The sequence below is a fragment of the Puntigrus tetrazona genome, chromosome 7 (assembly GCF_018831695.1).
Source record: "Puntigrus tetrazona isolate hp1 chromosome 7, ASM1883169v1, whole genome shotgun sequence".
NCBI classification, from domain to species: Eukaryota; Metazoa; Chordata; class Actinopteri; order Cypriniformes; family Cyprinidae; genus Puntigrus; species Puntigrus tetrazona.
Window position 1 is genome coordinate 16,690,697 of NC_056705.1, and position 21,458 is coordinate 16,712,154.

The 21,458-nt window shown below is 38.0% G+C and overlaps 3 protein-coding genes across 3 annotated transcripts; all 3 read right to left on the reverse strand.

The window, feature by feature from the left end:
* Positions 1-53: 53 nt before the first annotated feature.
* Positions 54-11,631, reverse strand: trpm1a (transient receptor potential cation channel, subfamily M, member 1a). The gene is made up of 21 exons (XM_043244097.1): positions 11,628-11,631; positions 11,187-11,310; positions 9,924-9,996; positions 9,678-9,778; positions 9,153-9,326; positions 8,845-8,979; positions 8,452-8,502; positions 8,034-8,174; positions 7,661-7,690; positions 7,210-7,502; positions 6,158-6,386; positions 5,932-6,063; positions 5,635-5,772; positions 5,404-5,532; positions 5,067-5,318; positions 4,804-4,978; positions 3,631-3,651; positions 3,390-3,534; positions 3,050-3,252; positions 2,830-2,962; positions 54-1,436 (listed from the first exon to the last, which is right to left on the reverse strand). Exons 2-21 carry the CDS (start codon positions 11,217-11,219, stop codon positions 269-271), a joined length of 3,756 nt encoding a protein of 1,251 aa, XP_043100032.1. The 5' UTR covers positions 11,220-11,310; positions 11,628-11,631; the 3' UTR covers positions 54-268.
* Positions 11,305-16,648, reverse strand: LOC122347927 (transient receptor potential cation channel subfamily M member 1-like). Its single transcript, XM_043243176.1, has 7 exons — positions 16,559-16,648; positions 13,738-13,814; positions 13,064-13,262; positions 12,728-12,941; positions 12,402-12,526; positions 12,105-12,276; positions 11,305-11,802 (listed from the first exon to the last, which is right to left on the reverse strand). The coding sequence occupies exons 1-7, from the start codon at positions 16,646-16,648 to the stop codon at positions 11,624-11,626; spliced, it is 1,056 nt and encodes a 351-aa protein (XP_043099111.1). The 3' UTR covers positions 11,305-11,623.
* Positions 16,649-17,399: 751 nt separating this feature from the next.
* On the reverse strand, positions 17,400-19,009 carry gtf2a2 (general transcription factor IIA, 2). The gene is made up of 4 exons (XM_043244100.1): positions 18,812-19,009; positions 18,082-18,186; positions 17,837-17,963; positions 17,400-17,751 (listed from the first exon to the last, which is right to left on the reverse strand). The coding sequence occupies exons 1-4, from the start codon at positions 18,881-18,883 to the stop codon at positions 17,726-17,728; spliced, it is 330 nt and encodes a 109-aa protein (XP_043100035.1). The 5' UTR covers positions 18,884-19,009; the 3' UTR covers positions 17,400-17,725.
* Between the last annotated feature and the right edge of the window lie 2,449 nt (positions 19,010-21,458).

Below are 21,458 nucleotides of genomic sequence, written 5' to 3' on the forward strand. Positions count from 1 at the left end.
TAATAAACAGCATAATTAAAGTTATATTTCCCTTTATTAAAAAAAATGGGATAATGTCTACAGCACAGAGGTAGTCCTAGATTTCCCTTTTTGCATACCATGTTTTAGATTTTAGCATTAATTTTACATGTCTAATGAACATAAATGTATGAAAATATGCCTACTAGCTAATCCACAACATAACTAGTGTTAGTTAGAAGTGTGATCCATACTGGAAAACAATGAAAATCAACTTCTTTAACCTAGCACTAATGCGATGATCTTGCTCTCAAGTCTGTGTGCCTGTCCTCTCTCTGGAGGGTCTGTAGTCATTGGTGTTGACTTCGAAGGCTCCAGCCAGGTCTCTCACACTACTGGCCGCTCGAGGTCTTTCTAGGATGTTCCCTACAGCCTTCGCCTTTCGTGGGTTAGTGTTCAGACTCTTAGATCTGAGCGAGGGGTACATCCTGTCCTCTGCAACATACAAATGATCCGAGTCCGTCAGCTCCTCTTCTTTCTCTTCTCCTCCCTCTTTTGTGCTGCTTTCGCTATTTACGTCCGACTGATCCTCGTCTTTCTTCTTTTCGTCACTTTCCTCTTGTTCTCCTTGTCTTAGTTTCTCTAAAGATGCCTTTGGGGAAAGTCCGAAAGGGGAGGGATGAACTTTGTCATCGAAGCGCGGAGGCCAGCGACCTAGCGTTGGCGATCTACTTGCTTGATCCTGTAGGCCGTGGGGCTCCGAAGCCCACGTATTCCTTGGACTGCACAGCCTCGACTGTGCCATCGAGACGTACAAAGTACCACTTTGAGATCTGTTCTCATACGAAAGTGAGTTACTCTGAGCGTCGGTTGGGTACTGCCTCAGGGATTGCGCCCTTTCCAGAAGATGTGGGAATGCTATGTCTGTTCCAGCTTCTAGCAGAGCTTGTGGATCTTTAGGGTGCTGGGCAGAGGTGTGTTTTGGGGATTGAGAGGTCTGGGCTCTGTCTTGTGATTCGCAAGGAGAGATGAGAATGTCCACACTGGAGCTGGAGCGTGTCCTCTGCCGGAGAGGCACCACGTCCAGCGTGGGTCCATAGCAAGAACCTTGATGAGGGTTTAGAAGGAGGTCGCTGCTGCCAACACTGCCGCGTCTCTCTGAGTGGCCCTTCCTCTCCCCGGACATCTCTTCCCCGCGGTCATCGGCATCCAGGTGCCAGCGGTACAAGCTGTAGCCGTCGGCGCTGTTGACGCTACCGCGGCGAAGCAGGCCAGATTGGTCCACGGCCATTGAGCTGCCAGATCGAGCACGGACCAGTTCGCAGCGGTCGATACCAGTCAGCCGCTCCAGCGCGTGCATCATGCGGCCGGAAAACTCCTCTAGCTGAGCCAGGCGCAGGTCGACTGTCTGCAGAGAGGCTTTCATGGAGTGTTCTCGTTCATTCACCTCCTCTAGGCGCATGGACATGTTCTCGACTCTGCGATAAAAAGTGTTTTAAACTGTTATTGTTTGTTTTATCCTCAGCAGGTAAGGTCGTCGCACACTAAGTCCGAAATTTTTACACATTGAAAAATAAATACTTCATGTTGAGTCACTCATATTTGCACACTCCCTATAAAACTTACATTTTCGGTGTTTTTGCAACCGTAACAAGCATTTTGATAGAAAAGAATGACAAATATGAAAAAATAATAATACTAAAATGTAATAACGCTTGCAAATTTCAGACTCTCAGTGTGCAATGGCCTTTACTTTAAATGTAGGGCTCAACAATAAATTCTGCAAGTGCGCAAGAATTATTGACTAGATGACAAAATTGCCGCCAGCTTTTTCGAGCCAATGCTGCACTGCCACTAAACTTTTTTATATTCACTTTTTTATATTTTTTATATTCTATATCCAGTGCACCATTTTTTATGCTTTTTAAACGTAAATATTGTTTTTTTTGTTATGTAGTCTACATGGTTCGTGGTCTACGTGGTTCCATCTTCTGCTAATTTGCCACCAAGAAAATGTTATCTAGCTGGCTAACATGTGAAGATTTGTTGAAGGCCTTGAACGCATCAGTAAGCTGCTGTTCACACAAAATGCATTTCTGCATTCCACTGCATTCTTCTGCAGCGACTCACACATGATGGCGTTCTAAAAACAGTACCCTTAAGTTACAAGAAGCTCAAGTAGAACATTTTTTTCCATCCTACAAAACTCAAGATGGAACTGTTTTTTTAAAAGACAGACTACAAGTTTAATCCCGTGGACTTCCATTCTAGCACATGCTAATGCAGGAGACGCGAGCTCATGTAAATGTTTGAATTTGGTAAACTCTGACCTGCAACTTTGTATCAAGTCAAGCTGCAATATCAATAAATGATTGTTGGGATCTTTTAGTTGAGTTAAATTATGCTAACTATAAATATGCAGAATATGAAGTGGACTAGGTTGTATATTTGTACATTTTGAATGTATTATATTTTGAATTATGTAAAAAACAAAACGAAACAAAAAAACTGTAGATTGTGATGTCATATGAGCATTGCAGTGTCCGTAAAAAGTCCACAGCATTACTTCAACACAATGATGCAATGGTCAAAGAAATCCATCTTTACCACGTATTAACTTTAAAGGGAATCGATTTGAAAGCAGTGCAGTGGAGTGCAAAAACACATTCTGTTGAAAACTTTATATCAGACAGTAATTTGTTGCATTCATCGTTAAAGAAAACGATGAATGATATAATGAAAAGTATATAATGAATATACTGAAAAAAAATGCAATGCAACTATAAAAGCTAATCATTAATAACCACAAAAGAAGATTGTTGAGTCCTGAAATGACATTTTCAGGTGCAGTTATTATTTTTCATCCAGTACCTCTGGGAAGTAATTCGGATTCGCTCATCATTGGAAGACTGCGCCTCGTCCTCCTTCTCTCTGAAGTACTCCTCCACACACTGTTCCTCAAACTCATACAGACTCTTCAGTTCCTCCAGACTCAGGGTCAACTCTGAAAAATGAAAAAAATGTGTTTTACAATAGGTTGCTGTAAGACTGATACATTGAAGCAGTAAAACTGAGTAACAGGAGTAATAACTCAGTCCGCGGTCTCTCTCATCCAGCTCCCCTTCCTGTTTCTTCCTGCAGCGGCAGCACAGGCGCTTCAACACAATGTATATGTGGCTGAAGATGATGAGGGGAGGAGGAAGCACCGGTCTGTCATGAAAAGTCATGATGAGCTGGTAACGTTGGAACTTCCAAACTTGGTTGGAGATGGATTTCACTTCAAAGAACGTGTTACTGTGAAAGGAATGAGATCTCTCAGTGTTGTACTGCTGATAGTGAATCTATGAGAAGATCATGTTGTGCTGCAGTGCTATGGCTAATCGTTGCTTTGCATTACAGCGGTTACATTTTGTGTTTATTTTTTGACTCACTTGAATACAGCAATAAGCAGGTTGACCAGTAGGATGTTGGCTACCAGTAAGTAACAGGCCATGATGGCAGGTGTGAGCCAGGCCCCAGGTATACACGGAGGGAGCTTCTTTCCATCTTCATCATACATATTTTCACCACAGGGTGCTACCATACATTACAAAGGTTATGAAGCCACCACGATTTCATTCTATATTACTAGATCATTTAATTGTGGGTATAGTGGAAGAATTTTACACTTACGATTAATCTCCATCGCATAGACTATGAGTATTTAAAAAGAAAGACAAAAGGCACAGTTAAAGATTATGGGGAACTAAACAAATATTAATCATTTCATAATCATCTAAATAATGCATTAGTAGAGGAATATAAATATTTTAAAATAGTCATTGCTAACAATGTTTGTACACTTTACATTTTAGGCGAGAAAAGGACAGATACAATGCCATTCAAAGTTCTGGGTAAGATTTTATTCATCAAGGACGCATTAAATTGACCAACAGATAACACAAAAATAATTGACAAAAGTATTATTCTATTTTTTGAACAAAACGTTAACTAATACTTAAAATGTTGACTATTTTATGACACAAATGCCTTGGTGAATTTAAGAAACTTATATAATGAAAAACCAACCCTAAACTTTTGAATGGTAGTGTAGGTTTTTTTCATAGCCACATTTTCACATATTTCTGTACAACTACCATTATATGTTTTTATATGTTCTATAATAATTCAATTATTGCAAAAAGAGTGAAAACTATATAACCAAAATGTACTGCAAACAGAGATACTAGCAAATTCTTTTCATTACAAAGTGCAAAAAAAGGTCTCGAGCACAAATGAATGATTTAGTCACACAGGACTTTCCCCAATGAAGCAACAGTTATATTTAAAGTTATATTTATATTTAAGGTACAGTTGTATTTAAAGTATTCCATGTTTATTCTAGATTTTTTATGCCTTGAAATCTTGTAATATATTATCATTAAAAACCTTTTTATTTATTACATTTCTTTTAAACAGCAGGTTTTGTTCCTTGTTTTTATTCGATCAAAATTTCGATTTATTCATTTAGCGGCCTACAAATGAGAATTATACAGGCACAATTTAATCAAGCGAGCAGTGTAAGTGTAAAAGTGAAAGAAAAATGGCAACAATAAACAACTACAAGACATAAAGACCTAAAACTCACAGGCAGGGCAGGTAAAGACTGGCACTGTCACACACTCAGTCCATCACACACGATTCAGTAGGGGGCGAATGCCATGGCAGTGTGAATGGTCACATGATGGAGATGAGATATGAATCGTTCTGTATAGTTCACAGATACAGAGAGGGTGGAATGGAGACGAGACGGTTCATCCACACATGAATCAGGAAACAGAATCTTACTATGAATTCTAGTCTTACGGTCTATCGAGTCAGCAAACACTTCTCCATAGATCATCCAGTAGGGCATGTAGAAGATATTTCTTGCCAGACGCCACGTTGGCTCCTCGTCCGGGTGCAGGATGGCCTGACGCGCCACCCCGAAGCTCATGAGAACCACCAGCATGATCACCACAAAGTACAGCATGTCGATCATCTGCACACGCAAACACATGAATACCATTGTTCTTCACAAAACCGAGGCTTTTGAGCCATTAAATGTAAGCGTTTCTGTTAGTTCTCACCATTTTACCAATCATCATGACATACGGTCCCAAATACTTGTTAACTCCAAAAATGTCGAGGACACGAATGTACCAGAAGATGATGTCTACACAGTAGATGACGCGGCCGTAGCCCATGTAAGGCTCGTTCTGCAGTCGCAGTAACAGGCCCATGAGGAACATGGTGATGGCAGCCAGGTCAGTGATGTTCCAGTACTCTTCAAGCCATACGTTTATCTTCTGTTTCAGCTTTCCTGGCTCTGACATCAGAATCTGCACACAAGCACACGTGTCCAATTAAGAAAAAAACACATAAATGTGAAAATACAGCAAAACTTTTTGTGTTTGTGTACTTCACCTGTCTAACTTTCTCTAGTCCAAGAGTGATGATGTAGGAGATGACGATCCATTCCTGCAATGATGGCCATCTCTCCATTTTCACCAAGATGATGTAATTATACAGCATTAGGTACACCAGGTAGGCAGTCTAAGTAGATACATAATCACTGTTTTTTTATCTAACAATCGTCCTTTTTTTTATTATTTGTTTGTTATTAATAGTGAATTGACTTTTAAAAAAACCACATACCGTATTGAACCAGAACTTGGTAAATGGAGCATTATAGAAATAGTATATCTTCTTCCCAACAGGCACTCGTTTCTGTTTCTTTTTACCATCTTCCTCGTCACCTTTCTTAGACGCTCCGTCCATGCTCAAGGTGCCATCCTGAAAATGTATACCAACCCAGACAGTTTCACTCACTTGTGGAATATGTATTTTGCATTTACTTAATCAAAAATACAAAAAATAAAGAATGTTGTGAAATATTATCGCAATACAATGTTTTACAAAATATATTTAAAAACGTAATATACATATTTTTACCTTGCCAGATTTGTTATCATCCTCTTTGTCTTTGAGCTCTTCTTTGTCTTTGGAGTTTTGGTAAGACAGATCATCTCCAGTCCGGAAGTCTAGGAGAAGAATGGTTGGAGGAAAGATGATTCCAAGGATTACCTGTGAATGATATGCAATGATAAATATGTTTGTATGTAATATTTAGAGTAAGTGACTTGTAAATGTAGTGTAGTTTATGTTTTGTATTGCAGACCTTGAGTCCATTGCTCTTGCCCACCCTCAGGCAGCCCATCCACATGTCAGTGAGCAGCATCTGGCTGCAAGTGTGGGCTATAAAGTCTCTGTGTTTGGCAGCTACAGCCAGTTTTAGGCAGGTGGAGTTACTCCAGTTCTTCAGCTCGTACGTCAAAAGTTTCATGGCCACCTGTTCATCATGCTTGTACGACTGATCTAGCAGCTCATATGCTAACTGGCCAAATTCCCTGAGAGTGAGAGGGAGAAGAGAGAGGTTTTATGGCAGCCTGACCCATAGGTGACTCATAACTCATGAGTTGAGTTTAAATCAAAAATAAAAACTATTCAGTTTAGCCACGTGCAACCTAATCCTGCTTTGCCCTTGCTAAATAAATTAATGCATAAATACATAGGCTAAATTGCTCATAAATACACTATTGTGGGTGTGCGGGCTGTGGCCCATGGAAGCAGTGGAGTTATGGGCAGGCGTATGTTATGGACAATGAATAGAGGTGCATTTTATTGATAGCATTTTGAGATACCATGATGAAAACCCCCCCTGAGGTCCAATGTTGTGTCATTCATGCTGTCTACCAGTACCTTGATATGCCAAACCTTTGAGGTGAAGGAGAAGTGCTCACTAACACAGATTTAGACACATTTGTGAATAATATTTCAGAGACAAAAGGCCTTTCATGTACATAGAAAAAGTATGAGATCTTTGAGTTCAGCTCATAAAAAATGGGAACAAATACAAAAGTGTTGCGTTTATTATTTTGTTCAGTGTAGATTGAATTCTGAAGGATCACGTGACACTGGAGCAATGCCTGCTGTAAGATTCTTTACCGCCACAGCAATAAATTGCATATATTACACTAAAAGTCTAATAATCTTAAATAGTCTAATAATATTCAATAATAATATTTATATTTTACTGCATTACAGTCAAATAATTGCAGCGCTGATGAGCAAACGAGGTTTATTTCAAAAACATTAGATCAAAATGAAACATTTCACCGACCCAAACAGTAGCACATTATAAATGTATAATATAATATAAACATTGCTCACTTGGAATTATTGTCCAGATCCTGCGAGATGTCGTCCACTAGTTCGCTCCGGGAGGATTCGTGCGCCATGGCTTTATAGAGTTTACATGCCACCAGAGCTTTGGCCATGGCCTCTTCTCCCCTCTGCCAGAGAAACAGCGCCATCTTCTGGCGCTTCATGAGAACAGCCCACACCATCAGCTCATGGAAGGGGTACTGGAAGCGACTGACCTCTGGGTCATCAACGTCAATGTCGATTTCTTCCTCTTTCTTCTTTTTCATCTTCTTTTTGCCTTTAGGTCTCGGGTCGTCGTCCTGTCGAACACAAAACGAAGTGACTGTGTGTCTGCAAGGCAACTACAGGTTTAAGCTACATTTATTTGTGTGTGTACGTGTGTGAAAGAAAGAGGAGTAAAAGAAGTATTTACTTAATACTTACAAAAAACTGCGTTTTTTATGTTTTATTGGCTTACCTCCATACCCAAGAGTTTCAAAGCTTTGGGCTAAAAGAGAACAGAAAGAGAGAGAGAGAGAGTCAGACATGTGTTTGAGCATTTTTGGTTGTTGAAAGACACTTTGGCAAATAACTGGTTAATTGATTTTATGATATAATTTATGAAGGCTGAGAAAAAAAGTTACTATTTTTGCTAGACCATAGACTAAGCAAGAATATATACATATTCTATTTTGCTATATATTCTGTAAAATATTTCTGTTCTAAACAGTTTTTTAATTCCCTGGAAAAGTCTTGGTTGGTGATATCATGAATCTAATCTATACTGTTATTGCAAGAGAAAAATACTTATTTTCAGATACATGGATGAATAAGGGATGGCGGTAACTCACTCTTTTAAGTCCATAGAGGTTATTATAGAGTGTGTGAAAACTTTTCCTAGTATAGTGACACCGATACGCTCCTCCCATGAGGTACTCCAGAACCAAGCCGATGTCAATCAGAGTGATCTGGTAATCTGGCGGTAGGTTTCCCTGGAAACATTCATTTCATAACACCGTAAAGCAACTCATTCTTTAACTGCTGAAACTATAGTAAAATACAACCATTTATGCAATGCTCTTACACAAAACACACGTACACAAATCCAAACACACAACTGCATTCACACACTTGTAAGAAGATTAAAGTCTTATTCTCTAGAACAGTAAGCCAAAAAAGTACTGAAAAATTCTGTGAATGTTTTAATTCATTTTCGCAATCTCGAAGACAAGTGAGATCATAGCATAAATTATTAATAAAGAACTTTACCTTTTTTACATCTCTGACCACAAAATGCAATGTGTTGGTCGGCCCTAATTTCTGAAAAAAAAATAAAATAAATAAACCATAAAGCCATATACGCAATTCAGGAAAAACCCATTAGGCTTCATCTTCTGTAAAACACACAGATGTTTTTGTCAAAGTGCTTTCTCCTCAACAACAGATTACATTGTATGATATGATAATGGATGATACCTAACATACAAACAGCATTTTCAAAGCATAATGCATGGAAAGAGAGAAGTGAACAGCAGTGAAAGCTCTAATAACAGGGCATGTGGGTCACATTTGTCATTGGTTGTATCATTAAAACATAAAATCATAAAACAGAGTGGCTACATGACCCTCTAATATTCTACAAATATATGATTGTGTGCCAACTGTGTTATAGAGCTCTTCCAGTCGTGGGATTGTCAGGAAATGGTGGATATTGACGCCATTTTCAATAAGAAGCTTCACAAAATCCACTCTGTCAAGCACGAGTGCGTCCATCATGGCCTGCTCCAGAGAATTAACCTATTTTACACATCAACACACACCCATATGAAATGTAATTGACAAACAAGAACACACACACACACACACACAAATAGACAGAATTACTTTAATCAGAATACGTACAAATCCAACAGGAAGTAAAGCAAATGCTCAATAACATCACTAACGTATTACCAAAGAATGAACCTTACCCAGTTAAGCAACTCTAGTTTTCTAGGATCTGTCTCCTCCGGAGGCTCAGGTTTGGATTTGGCACCTTTGCCCTTCTTGGCCCTGGCAGGTTTACCCTTGCTGGCACGGGTGGTGATAGGGCTCTTTGGTTTATCCTGCTGGCTCGAGGATGAAGTGGGCAGGGACCCAGCGGGCTGATGATGTAGACGTGTGAATATGTATTCAATATCTTTATAATATATGTAATACTATTATAATACTAAATACAAATACTGTATTGTATGTATGTATGTATATATACATGCACATATATACAGTCACGGCCAAAAATATTGGTAAATATGATCAAAAAAGGCTGTGAAAATAATCTTGTTAATCATTTCAATAGTTTTTTTTTTTTAATTTAAAGAAATCTAACCTTTAAAGGGATAAAATATGATTTAAAATGGGGGATTTGGACACAATTGCCATGACTGTATACATATATGAATACTGAGTCTCTATAGGCAATCTGTGTGTTGTGTTTTCATTAACCCTTCACCCACAGGCCAGTGTTGTCCATGGACGAAGATTTGACTGCGAGCAATATCCACACGGTTCCAGGCCAAAGCTAAACTCAGCTGGTCTGGGGCCGAGGCATTTGTGCCTGACAAACCCAAAGATTGTTAATGGAATAATAGAGAAAGAATTAAAAAGCCTTTTTAAAATAAAAATAATATTCTGATATCAAAAATGCGCTTTTCTGGAATGTTATCTTTCACATGCACATATACTGTGTGGCGTGTGGTCACCTTTCAGCAGAGCAGTTAAGATGGCCATCTCGATATCCTGCTGACCCTCTGATGCAGTGCGGAAAACTGTGATCTGTTACAGCACAAAAGGTAAAACTGTGTGGAACGCATGCAATAAAACACTGTTTTCATGCACTAATGTTCAAATGTTCTTTCTTTTGAAAGAGGTTTCATATGTTGACCAAAGCTGCATTTATTTGATCAAAAATACAGAAAATACAAAAGCTGTTTAAAAGCTTTTTAAAAACGTCACTTATTCATGTCATATGAATATCATGTCATATTCATGCCTTCAGAAATCATAATATTCTAATTTTGTATTATTATCAGTGTTGAACAGTTATGCTGCTTAATCTTTTTGTGTAATACCTTTTTAATGAATTCTTTGATAAATGGAATGTTTTAAAAACAACATCTGAAATTTCTATTATCATTTTGTAAACTTTTTTCATTTTAATGCATTCATGCATTTTTGCATAGTTTTACTGTAAATCTATGAAGAACAAGCACAAATGGGCCTATATGGTCATAGTACAATATTTTTTTATTCACTTTTCTACAGCTGTTTTTAATTATCACAGCTGGACAGAAACATATTATTTATTTGTCTGTATATATATAATATATATATAATATATAATATAAAATGAATAATTAACTGGACAGATCAAATTTGAGCACCATATCATAAGAGGGGGCAGTGAATGCTAATGCTTTGTGTTTAAAACATGCATTTATATATTACTTTACGTATATAATTATTACTTTTTTAAGATATTCACAACTTATTTTAAACAAAAAAGTAAGATCTGAAACACGACAAATTGCAATCCAGAAAAGCCGATATACAAAAACATGTTTGCTGATATGTGTTTTTTAATTTTCCCATAGCTGCTGTAAATCGTATGTTTTTTGCATGGTTTTGAGGAACTTGACTCAGTGTCCCTGGGTTATAGAAATCATTTTAAAGCTCATGGCTACATTTTCATGAAGGACAAAAACACTCAGTGGGATGACAGGGAAATACAATGAAAAAAACTGCAAGGAAACAAATAGCAAAAAAACAAAATATAAAAAAAATATCAGTGTATGATATGAAAGAGACAAATGAGGCAAAATGAATAACAGTCATGTTTATTATAATATATGTGAAATATAACACAATACAAAACAGAATGTTGTTCATAAATACACAGTGTTGTATATTATGGCAAACATCTTGAACAAAGTTGTCATTAATCCTTTATCCTTTATTTTACTCACCAGTTCTCTCTTCTTCATGCACTCCATCACCATGAGATAAATCTGCTGTGCCTGATTCCGGTTGTAGTTGAATGTCTTCTGTATGGTTACTAGAAGCTGGTCTCTAACACTATCATTAACCAACCTGCACCAAGGTAATGGAGACCAAGAGAAGGAGCTTTTAGAAACAGTGGGACCAAAGAGCTTCAGTGTTCAGGGACCTTTAATGTCCTCATGTACATACTATGCACATGTTGTAGTAATTATAATAACAAGGTAATAACTAGGTACCAACCCTGAACCTACCCCTTAAACTAACCCTACCCAATGTAGTTACCTTATATAACCAGTACTTTCTTGTGTAAATACACTGTGAGTACATGTATTGTAAAATAAAGTTTGATAAACTGCTCCTTTAAAATGAATTAATAACCACTGAATCATCATCAGTATGTTCCTCACCCATCCTCCTCCGAGTATTTGTGAGCGAATGAAATAATATCCGAGGCTCGGCCGCTGCCGTCGCACACAACCACAGGGACAGGGGGCTCCTCACGTAGACTCTCCAAAACAATAGAGATTACATTTGGCCCTCCTTCCAGAATCAGACACACCAAAGGGACCCCATGACCCAGACCTGTACAAACACACACATAAAACACCCTCGTGTACAAAATAAGCAGCGATTAGACATGAAAAGATGCTTTTGAGCGTGATGGTTGTTTTGACTGCAGTATGGGATGACGTCTGGACCTCCCTTTGCTGTCCCAGCCTCATCAGGAACTCCAGGCATAGGATGACAAAGGGAAACCCAGGAGGTCACAGACTGGGCTTTCCATCACTAGACCAACATTCATGGACTCCGGCAGTGTGTTTCATTCTCGTTCTACTTGATGGCTCCATTAAAAATGTTTAACTTTCTTGAAAAAGCTGACTTACGTGTGTTGATCTTCTGCAGAGAGATGTGTTTCTCCAGCTGCCTGCGCAGTCGGACCTCAGCGCCATATTTTCCGTGAGTGCCATTGTCAGCAAGAATAAAGTGGGAATGGCTGTTGTTAAGCACAGAAAGTTTACTCAGAGGGTTGGACATGGTTTGGTAAGGTCGCGTCACCTAGTCAAAGCAAAAACACAGACACATACATCACCTCAAAACCTTGCAGAAACCAAACCTCAAACATTCACTTATGCTGAAAAAAAGAGCACATGCATCCCTGTGCAATAACACGAATGGCTTACGTCTCGTCCGATCAGATCCTCTTTGTTTTCCACAATACCCCATGGTGCAATTCCGATGGCGCACACCTTCCCACGGGACTTGGAGGAGTGGTCTTTCAGCGCATCTCCCACATGCCGAATCACTCCTGTGTAATGTGAAGAGAGAAATAAATGTAAAATGATTAGTGTGTCATGTGACGGGGTCATTTGCAGTTTCTTGCTCAACAGGAAAGCAGATGACTCCGTATCTGAAACAGGAACAGAAGACTATTTAATTGATGTCAGTTAGGTCACACCATGACCTACTTATTTTTGTGCTGCACTTCTCCGTGCTGTCAAACACCTACCTGTACTAACTCCCCCGGTGAAGATCCAGGCCCCAGTGGTAACCGCTGCTTTTATCAGGCCCTTTCCAAACACTTGCTTGAGTTTGGGCTGCAAGTCGAAATTCTGCAGGCCTCCGTGCACAGAGATCAGTAAGGTGGGCAGCTCCAGCTGCCAGTCTTTCACCATCAGATGCAGAAGGTTATCAGGTTTGGTATCAAAGGACACACGGATATACTGAAGAGAGAAGAGAAAATTATATGGCTTTAGGGGACAATTTTTAGGATCACTCCCAAAGTGTTTGAGCACATTTTTGTGCAGTGAATAACAAATGAATCACATGGTTATCTAAAAAATACCATGGCCTTGTTGACATGACCTCCTCCCTGGAATTCAATGATGCCGTATGCGTCAGTGGGCGTGGCTTGTGTATGCTTAGCAACCAACCACTTCTCTTGTGGAGGCTCGGTCTGCACCCCCTGGCCTTCCTCTGCGCTCTTATTGGTGGAGCCAGGAAGAATAGCCACATGTTGGTTTACCAGCTGACCGCAGCAACATCTAAAATAGTTAGCAAAAAGCAAAACCATATATCAGTCATTTCTAGTTCATATATAATCTCTTAAGTGCCGAATGAACAGGCATGTTTATGGATTTAAAACTACCATGTTGCACTAAGTTTCATTTATTTTATGAATAATTTAGCCCCAAAGCACTTTGTAAATTAGTAAATTATCCATTTTGTCTTTTCTCAAATTACAGTGAAAGAAAAAATAATAATTTGGTTGTGCTTTTATGATTTTTATTAGTTTTTGTTGGTTTTTAAATATTTCTTAAAAAATTCTGTTTGGCTTTTATTCATTTTATTTAGTAATCTTAGTAATTCAACATTTTGCCAATGCAGTATTTTTTCAATATATTAAATTTTTAATATTACATTTTGTTTTTCATTTAATGTTTGTATTTTATTTCAATTAACAAAGATATTTTTTCATAGTTTTTGTTTTAGTTTTAGTTATTTATAACTGTTACTCACTTGTTGGGCTCTTTGCTGGGGAATATATGAATGCACTCCCTTTTTAGAAAAGTCCTTTCAATCCATGCCCTCTGAAACTGCAAGACACAGAACAGAAGAATTGAATTCACTCATTCACTGTCATTTCAAGTGAAATGTCAAAACACTTCCCAAATCTCTTTTGCAGTCTATTACTTTCATTTCTCAGTAGCTACAGAAAAATCTATTTATCAAACTAACAATGTGGAAAACAATAAAAACAGCCCAAACTGTTAGAACAGTTGAGTTCATATACAGGTTGCCTATGCATACAGTGCACAAGTACGAATGTGTGTGTTCAGGGTTTTCACAACAGAACTCTGGGTCAATCATTTTAGACAAATTAAAAATTACGAAAGCAACTGAACTCTTCTAGGTCAACGCACAGTCACATTACACAGCAGTACTTTCCCACTCGCCGTTGTTTACTTCCTATTCATATATTAAGAATTTTAATACAATAATTTAAGACAATAATATGTGGCAGTAATACAAAACAATGACCTTAATGTTCTTTGTGTAACACAAAAACAATTACAGAAATATGCCTGACCTTCAAAGCACCAATCGCAAGCCAAACATCACTAGAAAGGAAAATTCCTAAAAAAGCAAGAAATCCTAAAAACGATAAGGTATAAACCATCCTTAAAACGATCTCTTGAGCTCAAACTGACTTGCTAGACAGTCACTTACCCTTGAAAATAAAGACAAAAGGTTTGGATAATGTCAGGCTTGTAGTAACGTCTTCCTCCAGCCTGCCTTCAACTGCCTGTGGCCTTAATTTATGGAGCAGAGGTCTGGACCACGTGTGCTGGACCTCAATCTCAGAGTCCCATGACTACTGAAGATAATCCTGCTGGAACCTCATGACCAAGCCACTGGAACACCACTAACTAAACCCTACCCCGAGACGAGGGGCTCTCTAATCTGCCTCATTGGTCAACATGCTAATCTCTCCCATTAGCCCCTCCACACCTCTTCCTAATGCTGTTTGTTGAGGTAAACTCAATAGGAAAAACAGTTACAGGTGCCTCATATTCTCACTATAGTCCTGTAAATAATTTAGGATTCAAACTGAGGAAAGCAGGTGCCCTCTACCTGTTTCAGAAAGGTGTTCTATAAAACTGCATGTTGCTGTAGCAGCACCGTATTAAAAAGCCTCCCACATAAATCAAATTAAGCACAAGCGCTCTCATTCACAAAGAGTAGTATCGCTGAAACATAATCTGGCTCTGTCCCAAGTACATATGAGATTTGTGTTCAGACATCTGTCGACAGCTTTTGACATCTTTGGATTTGGGCATTTTAGAGCTTCATTTCTCCCAAATCCTAAAGGGTTTAGTCATAGAAACACACATGTGGAATTTCCCATGTGGAAAGTGAAGCAGCACAGTCACATAAACCACTCTCTGATTAAAATATTAGAATTTCTCGGGCAAAAAACATTGTATGTTTTAGTTGACTGAGTAAAACAAAAAAAAAAATGTTAATAACAAAATGTGCATTTTAGATAAATAGACAGATAAATAGAGAGAACCTCTGTCGGGCTATTTGCTACGTCACACCGCAGGACACGATCCAGGTTCTTTTCGTCAACTACCCATGTGTATAATACCCACATAGCCAATATCGTCCCTAGCTTCCTGTTAAAGACAGAAAGAGTAAACCAGAAAAATCTGCTCCCACTGATCCATAATTACAATTTAGTCCCTCAAAGCTCTCACATTAACACATGTCTACCCCGTGAGCAGCTACATAAAGGAGCTCTGTGAGAAGCTCAACTCAGATAATCCTCATCTAAGCAAATCAAGCAAAGAGCAAATCAACTCTGCCAATAGGAAATGAAGACTAACGTTTCCACACCGTTCTACAAGAAAGAAAAATAACACACTTCCAATGGATTTTGCAAAAAAGTATTTGGGGTCTTTATTCAGAATTGATAATCCGTTCCCATTCACTCATTATGATTTCCCCAAATCATATGATTCTGGGAGTACTTATATTTTAACATTATCATGGATTATTAAAGTGCCTTTTTTGTGAACACCGACTTAATAAAAAACATGTCCAGCTGTGAATGCTGATTATAAGCAAGTATGAATTTGACAAAGAAATTTGTTGTTTGTCAGTTTGTCCCAGACAAGGATGGAAGGTCAAGTGAATCATGACTTTGCTGGAATCGCTGCAACCTTGAATTTTAATGAACTCCAGTACACCATCTTCCATTCTCTTTTGAAATCACAAGCTGATTTGAAATTATTTCAGGTCCACTGTAAGCCCACTAAGTGTTTAGACTCACTCCCCAGAACTCTGCATTAATCACATAAGATTGAGCCTTAGAGAGAACAGGGGTTTAAGCTACCCAGGCCAGTGCTCTTTACTGGGCCATTATCAGAGATTAGAGAACAATGCTGAAAACAGGTTCTGCATGTGTGCACGTGTGTAAGTGAACACTCTGAGATCAGGGCCATGACTGGAATCACTGCATTCACCAAATACGTTTACACACATGAACAGAATCACTGCAGATATAAAAAACTTAACCAACAGAAACGTTTTTTGTTAACATACAAGAAGCATGCAACATGCAACCACAAGAATCGGTCAAAACATTTCAAATCCTAAACAAATTATGATAACATAACTCAAACAGACAGGTTAAAGGTGGAATTGATTATAGACAACCACTCCTAGATTTCTTAGCTGGCTCTGCTCCCAGCCATAATATGATACAGGCTTGTTTCTTCACCAACTCAGTTGCATCAAAAAGGAGGGAAATTCAAAGCTTGTTGAGGTCTCTTACCTTCTGAGAGCCAGAGGATGTGCGTTTAATAGACGCACGCTTAAAAGACCCCTCTTTGCCCTTTTTCCCTCCAAAGCCCCTGGTATCCATTTTTATGAGATCCTAAAGTCCAGCCGTCATCGTCCAGGTTTACAATCTCTCTGACCAGTGCACAAAACGACCAACAACTGACCAGAGTGATGTGTCGCTCAAGCATCCCAGACACAGTGAGATGCAGATAGTATGACGCTGACACAAAGACCCCCTTCCCTGAAAACTGTATGTGTGTGTGTGTGTGTGTGTAATCAGGCTTAATGGAGTTGCCCTATGAGTGATGCTCTTTAATGCAGGAGATTTAATAAATGGTGATTGAAGGTAAATCTGGGTAAAAGTCGAACAAAAATGGCTCTAATGCCAAATAAAAAAACACATGGTTAGGTCATGACTTGGGAAGTATTAAGGAATCGAAATGCAGGGATTAGCTGTGAATAGGAGAGTGCAGCATAATCACTTACGTACCAACGTTCAGGTGAATCACTAAACAATCTGTTAAATTCTCATCAGTTAAAAACACAAAAACAAAATAGTTTGGACTCAGCGTTGAACAAGAACCACTTGTAGTTTTTTAGATTACACTTCTGATAACATTCCTGCCTGATGTAATATTAACTGAATTTATTATTTGATTCATCTTAATTTTGTGTGTTTGGTACATTTAAGGTTATAGGTAAGAGCGGGTGAGGATTAAACGGTTCAAAAGCATTGGAAGCCACGGCTAGTCAGCTAGCACACATTCAGCGGGGAGTATGTTGCATTATCCTGTTCATTTGAAGCAAAAATCTTCAAAACAAGAGAGGCCAAAAACCATTTAAAACAAGTTTATTAGAGAATAAGCTAAATAGTAACAAACTGAAAAGCATTGGCAGTTCTATGAAAATTATATATATTTATTTATAAAAAGAAAATTTCATGTGACATCCAAGGCCTTGTGTGCTCCATACGTTTGTCAGTCCACCACTGAGCAGGTCGATGTATGAAAGCTGGAGAACTGTTTCTTGCAATAAATAATATATACACAGTCCCCACCGCTGTGTGCCTCGTCTTCAATTCTTTTCATCCTTCCCATCAGCCAGCAAATTCAGTTCACTTCTCTTTCACGCTCTCTCTCTCTCTCTCTCCACCTTGGTTTCACTCAGCTGCATTAGACCCAGTGTCTATAACGGAGAAAATGTTTAATAAAGAGGACCGCATCGCAACATGAATATACAGAAGTTCAGAAAAGCGCTTTAAATGTCTTACTTTTGCCATCACATGCTACGATTTTTACTTTGTCCACCTTGACCAGATCCGTCACCTCTCGGAACTCAACGTCATTTAAAACGAACGTCCAGACGTTATCGCAGAATCTGTATGTGTTCAGAGATCCCTGTGGATAAAACAAAGGGGGACATTTTTGTGCATCACAGCTGTATCTGCATCTGCTCTTGCATAAGCAGACAAGATGTAAACTTTTACTTCAAGATTATTGTAGAGCATTAACTTACCCTAAAATTGACCCTGTTGCGGACCCGGTTAGCCAGTGCTGTGTTGATAGCCTTATCGAACTGTAAAAGTACTTGAAGAGCTAACTGTGGTGTGATCTGTTGAGTCTGTGGAAAGACAGAAAACACAGTTGAACGTGTTCAGTCACTAAAAGAATTCATACACATCTAACACATCGTTAGGCTTCGTCGTATTTTTATTTATTTTTTTAATATTGCAGAAAATATTGGTTTCTTGAGTGGACTGATTCAGGAATTTCACATTAAAACGGAGTTAAAATTATTAGCCATAAGCATGTACGTACATAGTCTGCCTGCATCATTGTTATTATTTAACACACACACAGACTGTATGACTGTTATGATCCCTATCTGCCGTAATACGACCAAAATAAATCATAGTTCACGTAAACACCTAAGAAACACAAAAAATTGTTAATTTATCCATCACTGGAGCAGCTAATTCAACTTATTCAGATAAAGGGGAGTTCAATTACAAACACAGCTGTCGTTAGCTAACACTCATTCAACTTTAATAAACCGACACACCGCTAATCGCGATGAGAACAAATCATAGGACTTAACACGAACATATGATATAACAAACCACCGAAAGCAGACGACTAGATGCCCAGTAATCGTTTTTACTGCGCTATCTGTATTTATCTATCACATGATTCTGCGCTGGCTAGCCATCAAGCTAGATAACTTCACTTTGATTCAGCACTCTTACCTGTATAAGTTCATCAAGGCTCTCCTGTAGGCTGTTCCCGAGCGTCGTGTTTCTGTAGAGTTGATATGCCATAGTGTATTTTGGGTGCGAACGCAGTACGCTGTTCTGTTTAAAATAACCGTACGATCTTCGCTGATGCTTTGTGATTTGCCCGCTGGCCGAGCACTTCCTCAAAATCCAAACTTACACCGACAGAGCTACGGAAACTCGCGAGGGACATAAATCTCCGCTCGTGAAGGTAGGAGGATACAAATCTTCTAGGAGCTCGTGCTCCTTTATAATACGAACAGCGAAAATATTCTAAATTCTAACTAGAATTATATTATAAAATATTCCAAATATAAGTCATATGCTTTGCAATTTAAATATGCTTGGCTTTTTGTTGTTGTTGTTGTTTTTTCTTGTTGCTATAGCCGAATTGTTTTTCATTAGACATCCCTCCATAAACGTTAAGTGTTTCATTTGTGTCACATAAATAAATAAATAAATGAACCGACTGCTTTGTACTACACAAAGTCTACACAAAGTCTTCAGTCATTGCCTACTTGTTCGGATAAAAGGACAAATGTATAGGCTAGTACAAAAGAGTGGGTTAATTTTTGACGCAAATGCAACTTCATAGTTAAGTACAATGAAAAGCTATGTGTGACTCTCTGTTAGTCACATTAACATGATCCATCCTTATTTCTTGCCACTCTTTATTTAGTGCGGTGAGGAAGAATATAATTATTTTTGGCAAAGAAAACATGACATTTCCTCAAAAAGCCAGTAGATGGCAGCAGATTACAAGTCCAGCCATTATTATTACCCTTTTAATCCCATGAACTACTTAGGCTATTTATTCCCAAAATACTGTAAACTGTAGGCCTTTTTTACTTTCTTTGGACACTTCTGTTTTCTATTTCATTAAAGTATATTTTCTTATTTACAAAAAGGTCACATAAAGATTTTTTTTTAAATTATGCCTAATCTTCATAAACTATTTTACCAAAATTCTACTTGTGTGCCATGTCAAGTAGATAATAATGCCAATGAAAAGCATGACTGAGGTAAAACATGAGTAATTTTGTTATGGAAACAGCGATTTTGACAAAATAATGCGTTTGTGTGTATTAAACATAGGCTACCTAAAATGTTAGCTTTATATAAGCTTGTCTGAGCAGCACAAAGGAGTCACTCTTTTAAAAAAAAAAAAATTGTGTGTGCCTGAGATGTGGTAAAAATAACACCGTATTGGAAATATTTGTGACTTTCATGAACAGTCCGAGATTCGGAGCATCATCTGCGGAGAATCTACCGTTCAATTAATTGTAATGACTTCTCAGTGAATTAAAATAAACTATGAAATTATACTCGGTATGATGCTTGTTTACCGCTTAAGATATATATATATATATATATATATATATATATATATATATATATATATATATATATATATATATCTGTAATATCTGCAGATTTCAACTTTGTAATTTAAGTAAAAAAAAAAAGTTTTAATAAATCAAGTTAATTAACTAAATTCACTGAAGACATTAGGTCCGGGGGGGGGTTTAGGGTTCGATCCAAGCAAAAGCAGAAGCTGAGCCTAAATACAGCTTTTCATTAGTAACACTTTACGCAGACAAATGAAGATGCCAGCAGATGCTGGAATAAGCATCTACACAGTGAAAAGCACTGATAAATCATAGTTTGGAAGAAATTTGGTCAAATACTCGGCACGCTTTAGCTTAATAAACTGATGTTGATAATGAATGGAAGTGTTTATAGAGATATTTGAAATGACACATCCTTGTAATGATTTCATTTTTAAGAGAATGCAAATAAGGCACCTGGTAAATAGATGAAAAAATGGTATGCAATTATTTGGATACAATGTGAGAATGTGGGCTCGAACCGAACCATCAACATTGATCAATGATTCTGTTCTGTCTGTGCCGGAATAATGGCATTCGTTTAGCTTATTCATCTCCTCTTGAGCGTGTGTTTGTGTGCGGTGGAGGATGGTGGGCTTTAAACGATGATGGATACAGAGAGGCTGGCAGAAATGGGAGCTGCTTCCTTCATTTAATTACTGTGTCAAACCGAATTACCTTCGAAATCAGAAAACATGACCACTACACCACAGATTTATTCATACTTCATTTATGCCGGACTTTTTGCTTTTTCCTCTCGCTTTGATGCATTCGTTTAGTTATTTGTTGGCATGTGGAGTATTCTAACATTTATTTAGTATCTCACTTTTGCTGGATGATATTGTTTCAACAACTCCTGTTTTGCTGTGTAAAGACTCTCTTTAATAAGACTGCAGCAGCACTGTTAAATAAGTGAGATTGAGACAGATTTGTCCCTTTCAAAATGTTGTGTCTGTAATTGTATCAGTGGTCGACATTTATTAAATAATTCCTTTTTTAATGTTTTTAGATTTTCTTCCAAGAAACGGATTATTTGTGACATTTAATTAGAATTTCGATGCAAACACAAAACGCTTTAAAAACTAATCTACATAGATAGATAGACAGATTGATAAAATAATTGAGTGTAGTCTTTGTAGATCAAAACGGTTTCTACGTGACCTCGGTAACCCATGTTATTTACTGGGAACTTTCACCCTCCTTTGACCTCTTGACCTCTCTCGGAGCAGAGA

Coding starts and splice junctions, on each gene's coding strand:
- LOC122347927 (XM_043243176.1), bottom strand. CDS start 16,648: ATGGATACCAGGGGCTTTGGAGGGAAAAAGGGCAAAGAGGGGTCTTTT. Junction 13,815..16,558: donor CATCCTCTGGCTCTCAGAAG/GTAAGAGACCTC, acceptor TGTGTCTTGCAG/TTTCAGAGGGCATGGATTGA. Junction 13,263..13,737: donor CCCAGCAAAGAGCCCAACAA/GTGAGTAACAGT, acceptor TAACTATTTTAG/ATGTTGCTGCGGTCAGCTGG.
- trpm1a (XM_043244097.1), bottom strand. CDS start 11,219: ATGGTGATGGAGTGCATGAAGAAGAGAGAACTG. Junction 6,064..6,157: donor GCAAGAGCAATGGACTCAAG/GTCTGCAATACA, acceptor TATCATTCACAG/GTAATCCTTGGAATCATCTT. Junction 3,253..3,389: donor CTGCTTATTGCTGTATTCAA/GTGAGTCAAAAA, acceptor TTCCTTTCACAG/TAACACGTTCTTTGAAGTGA.
- gtf2a2 (XM_043244100.1), bottom strand. CDS start 18,883: ATGGCATATCAACTCTACAGAAACACGACGCTCGGGAACAGCCTACAG. Junction 17,964..18,081: donor GCAACAGGGTCAATTTTAGG/GTAAGTTAATGC, acceptor TTTTATCCACAG/GGATCTCTGAACACATACAG. Junction 17,752..17,836: donor CGTAGCATGTGATGGCAAAA/GTAAGACATTTA, acceptor TCTCCGTTATAG/ACACTGGGTCTAATGCAGCT.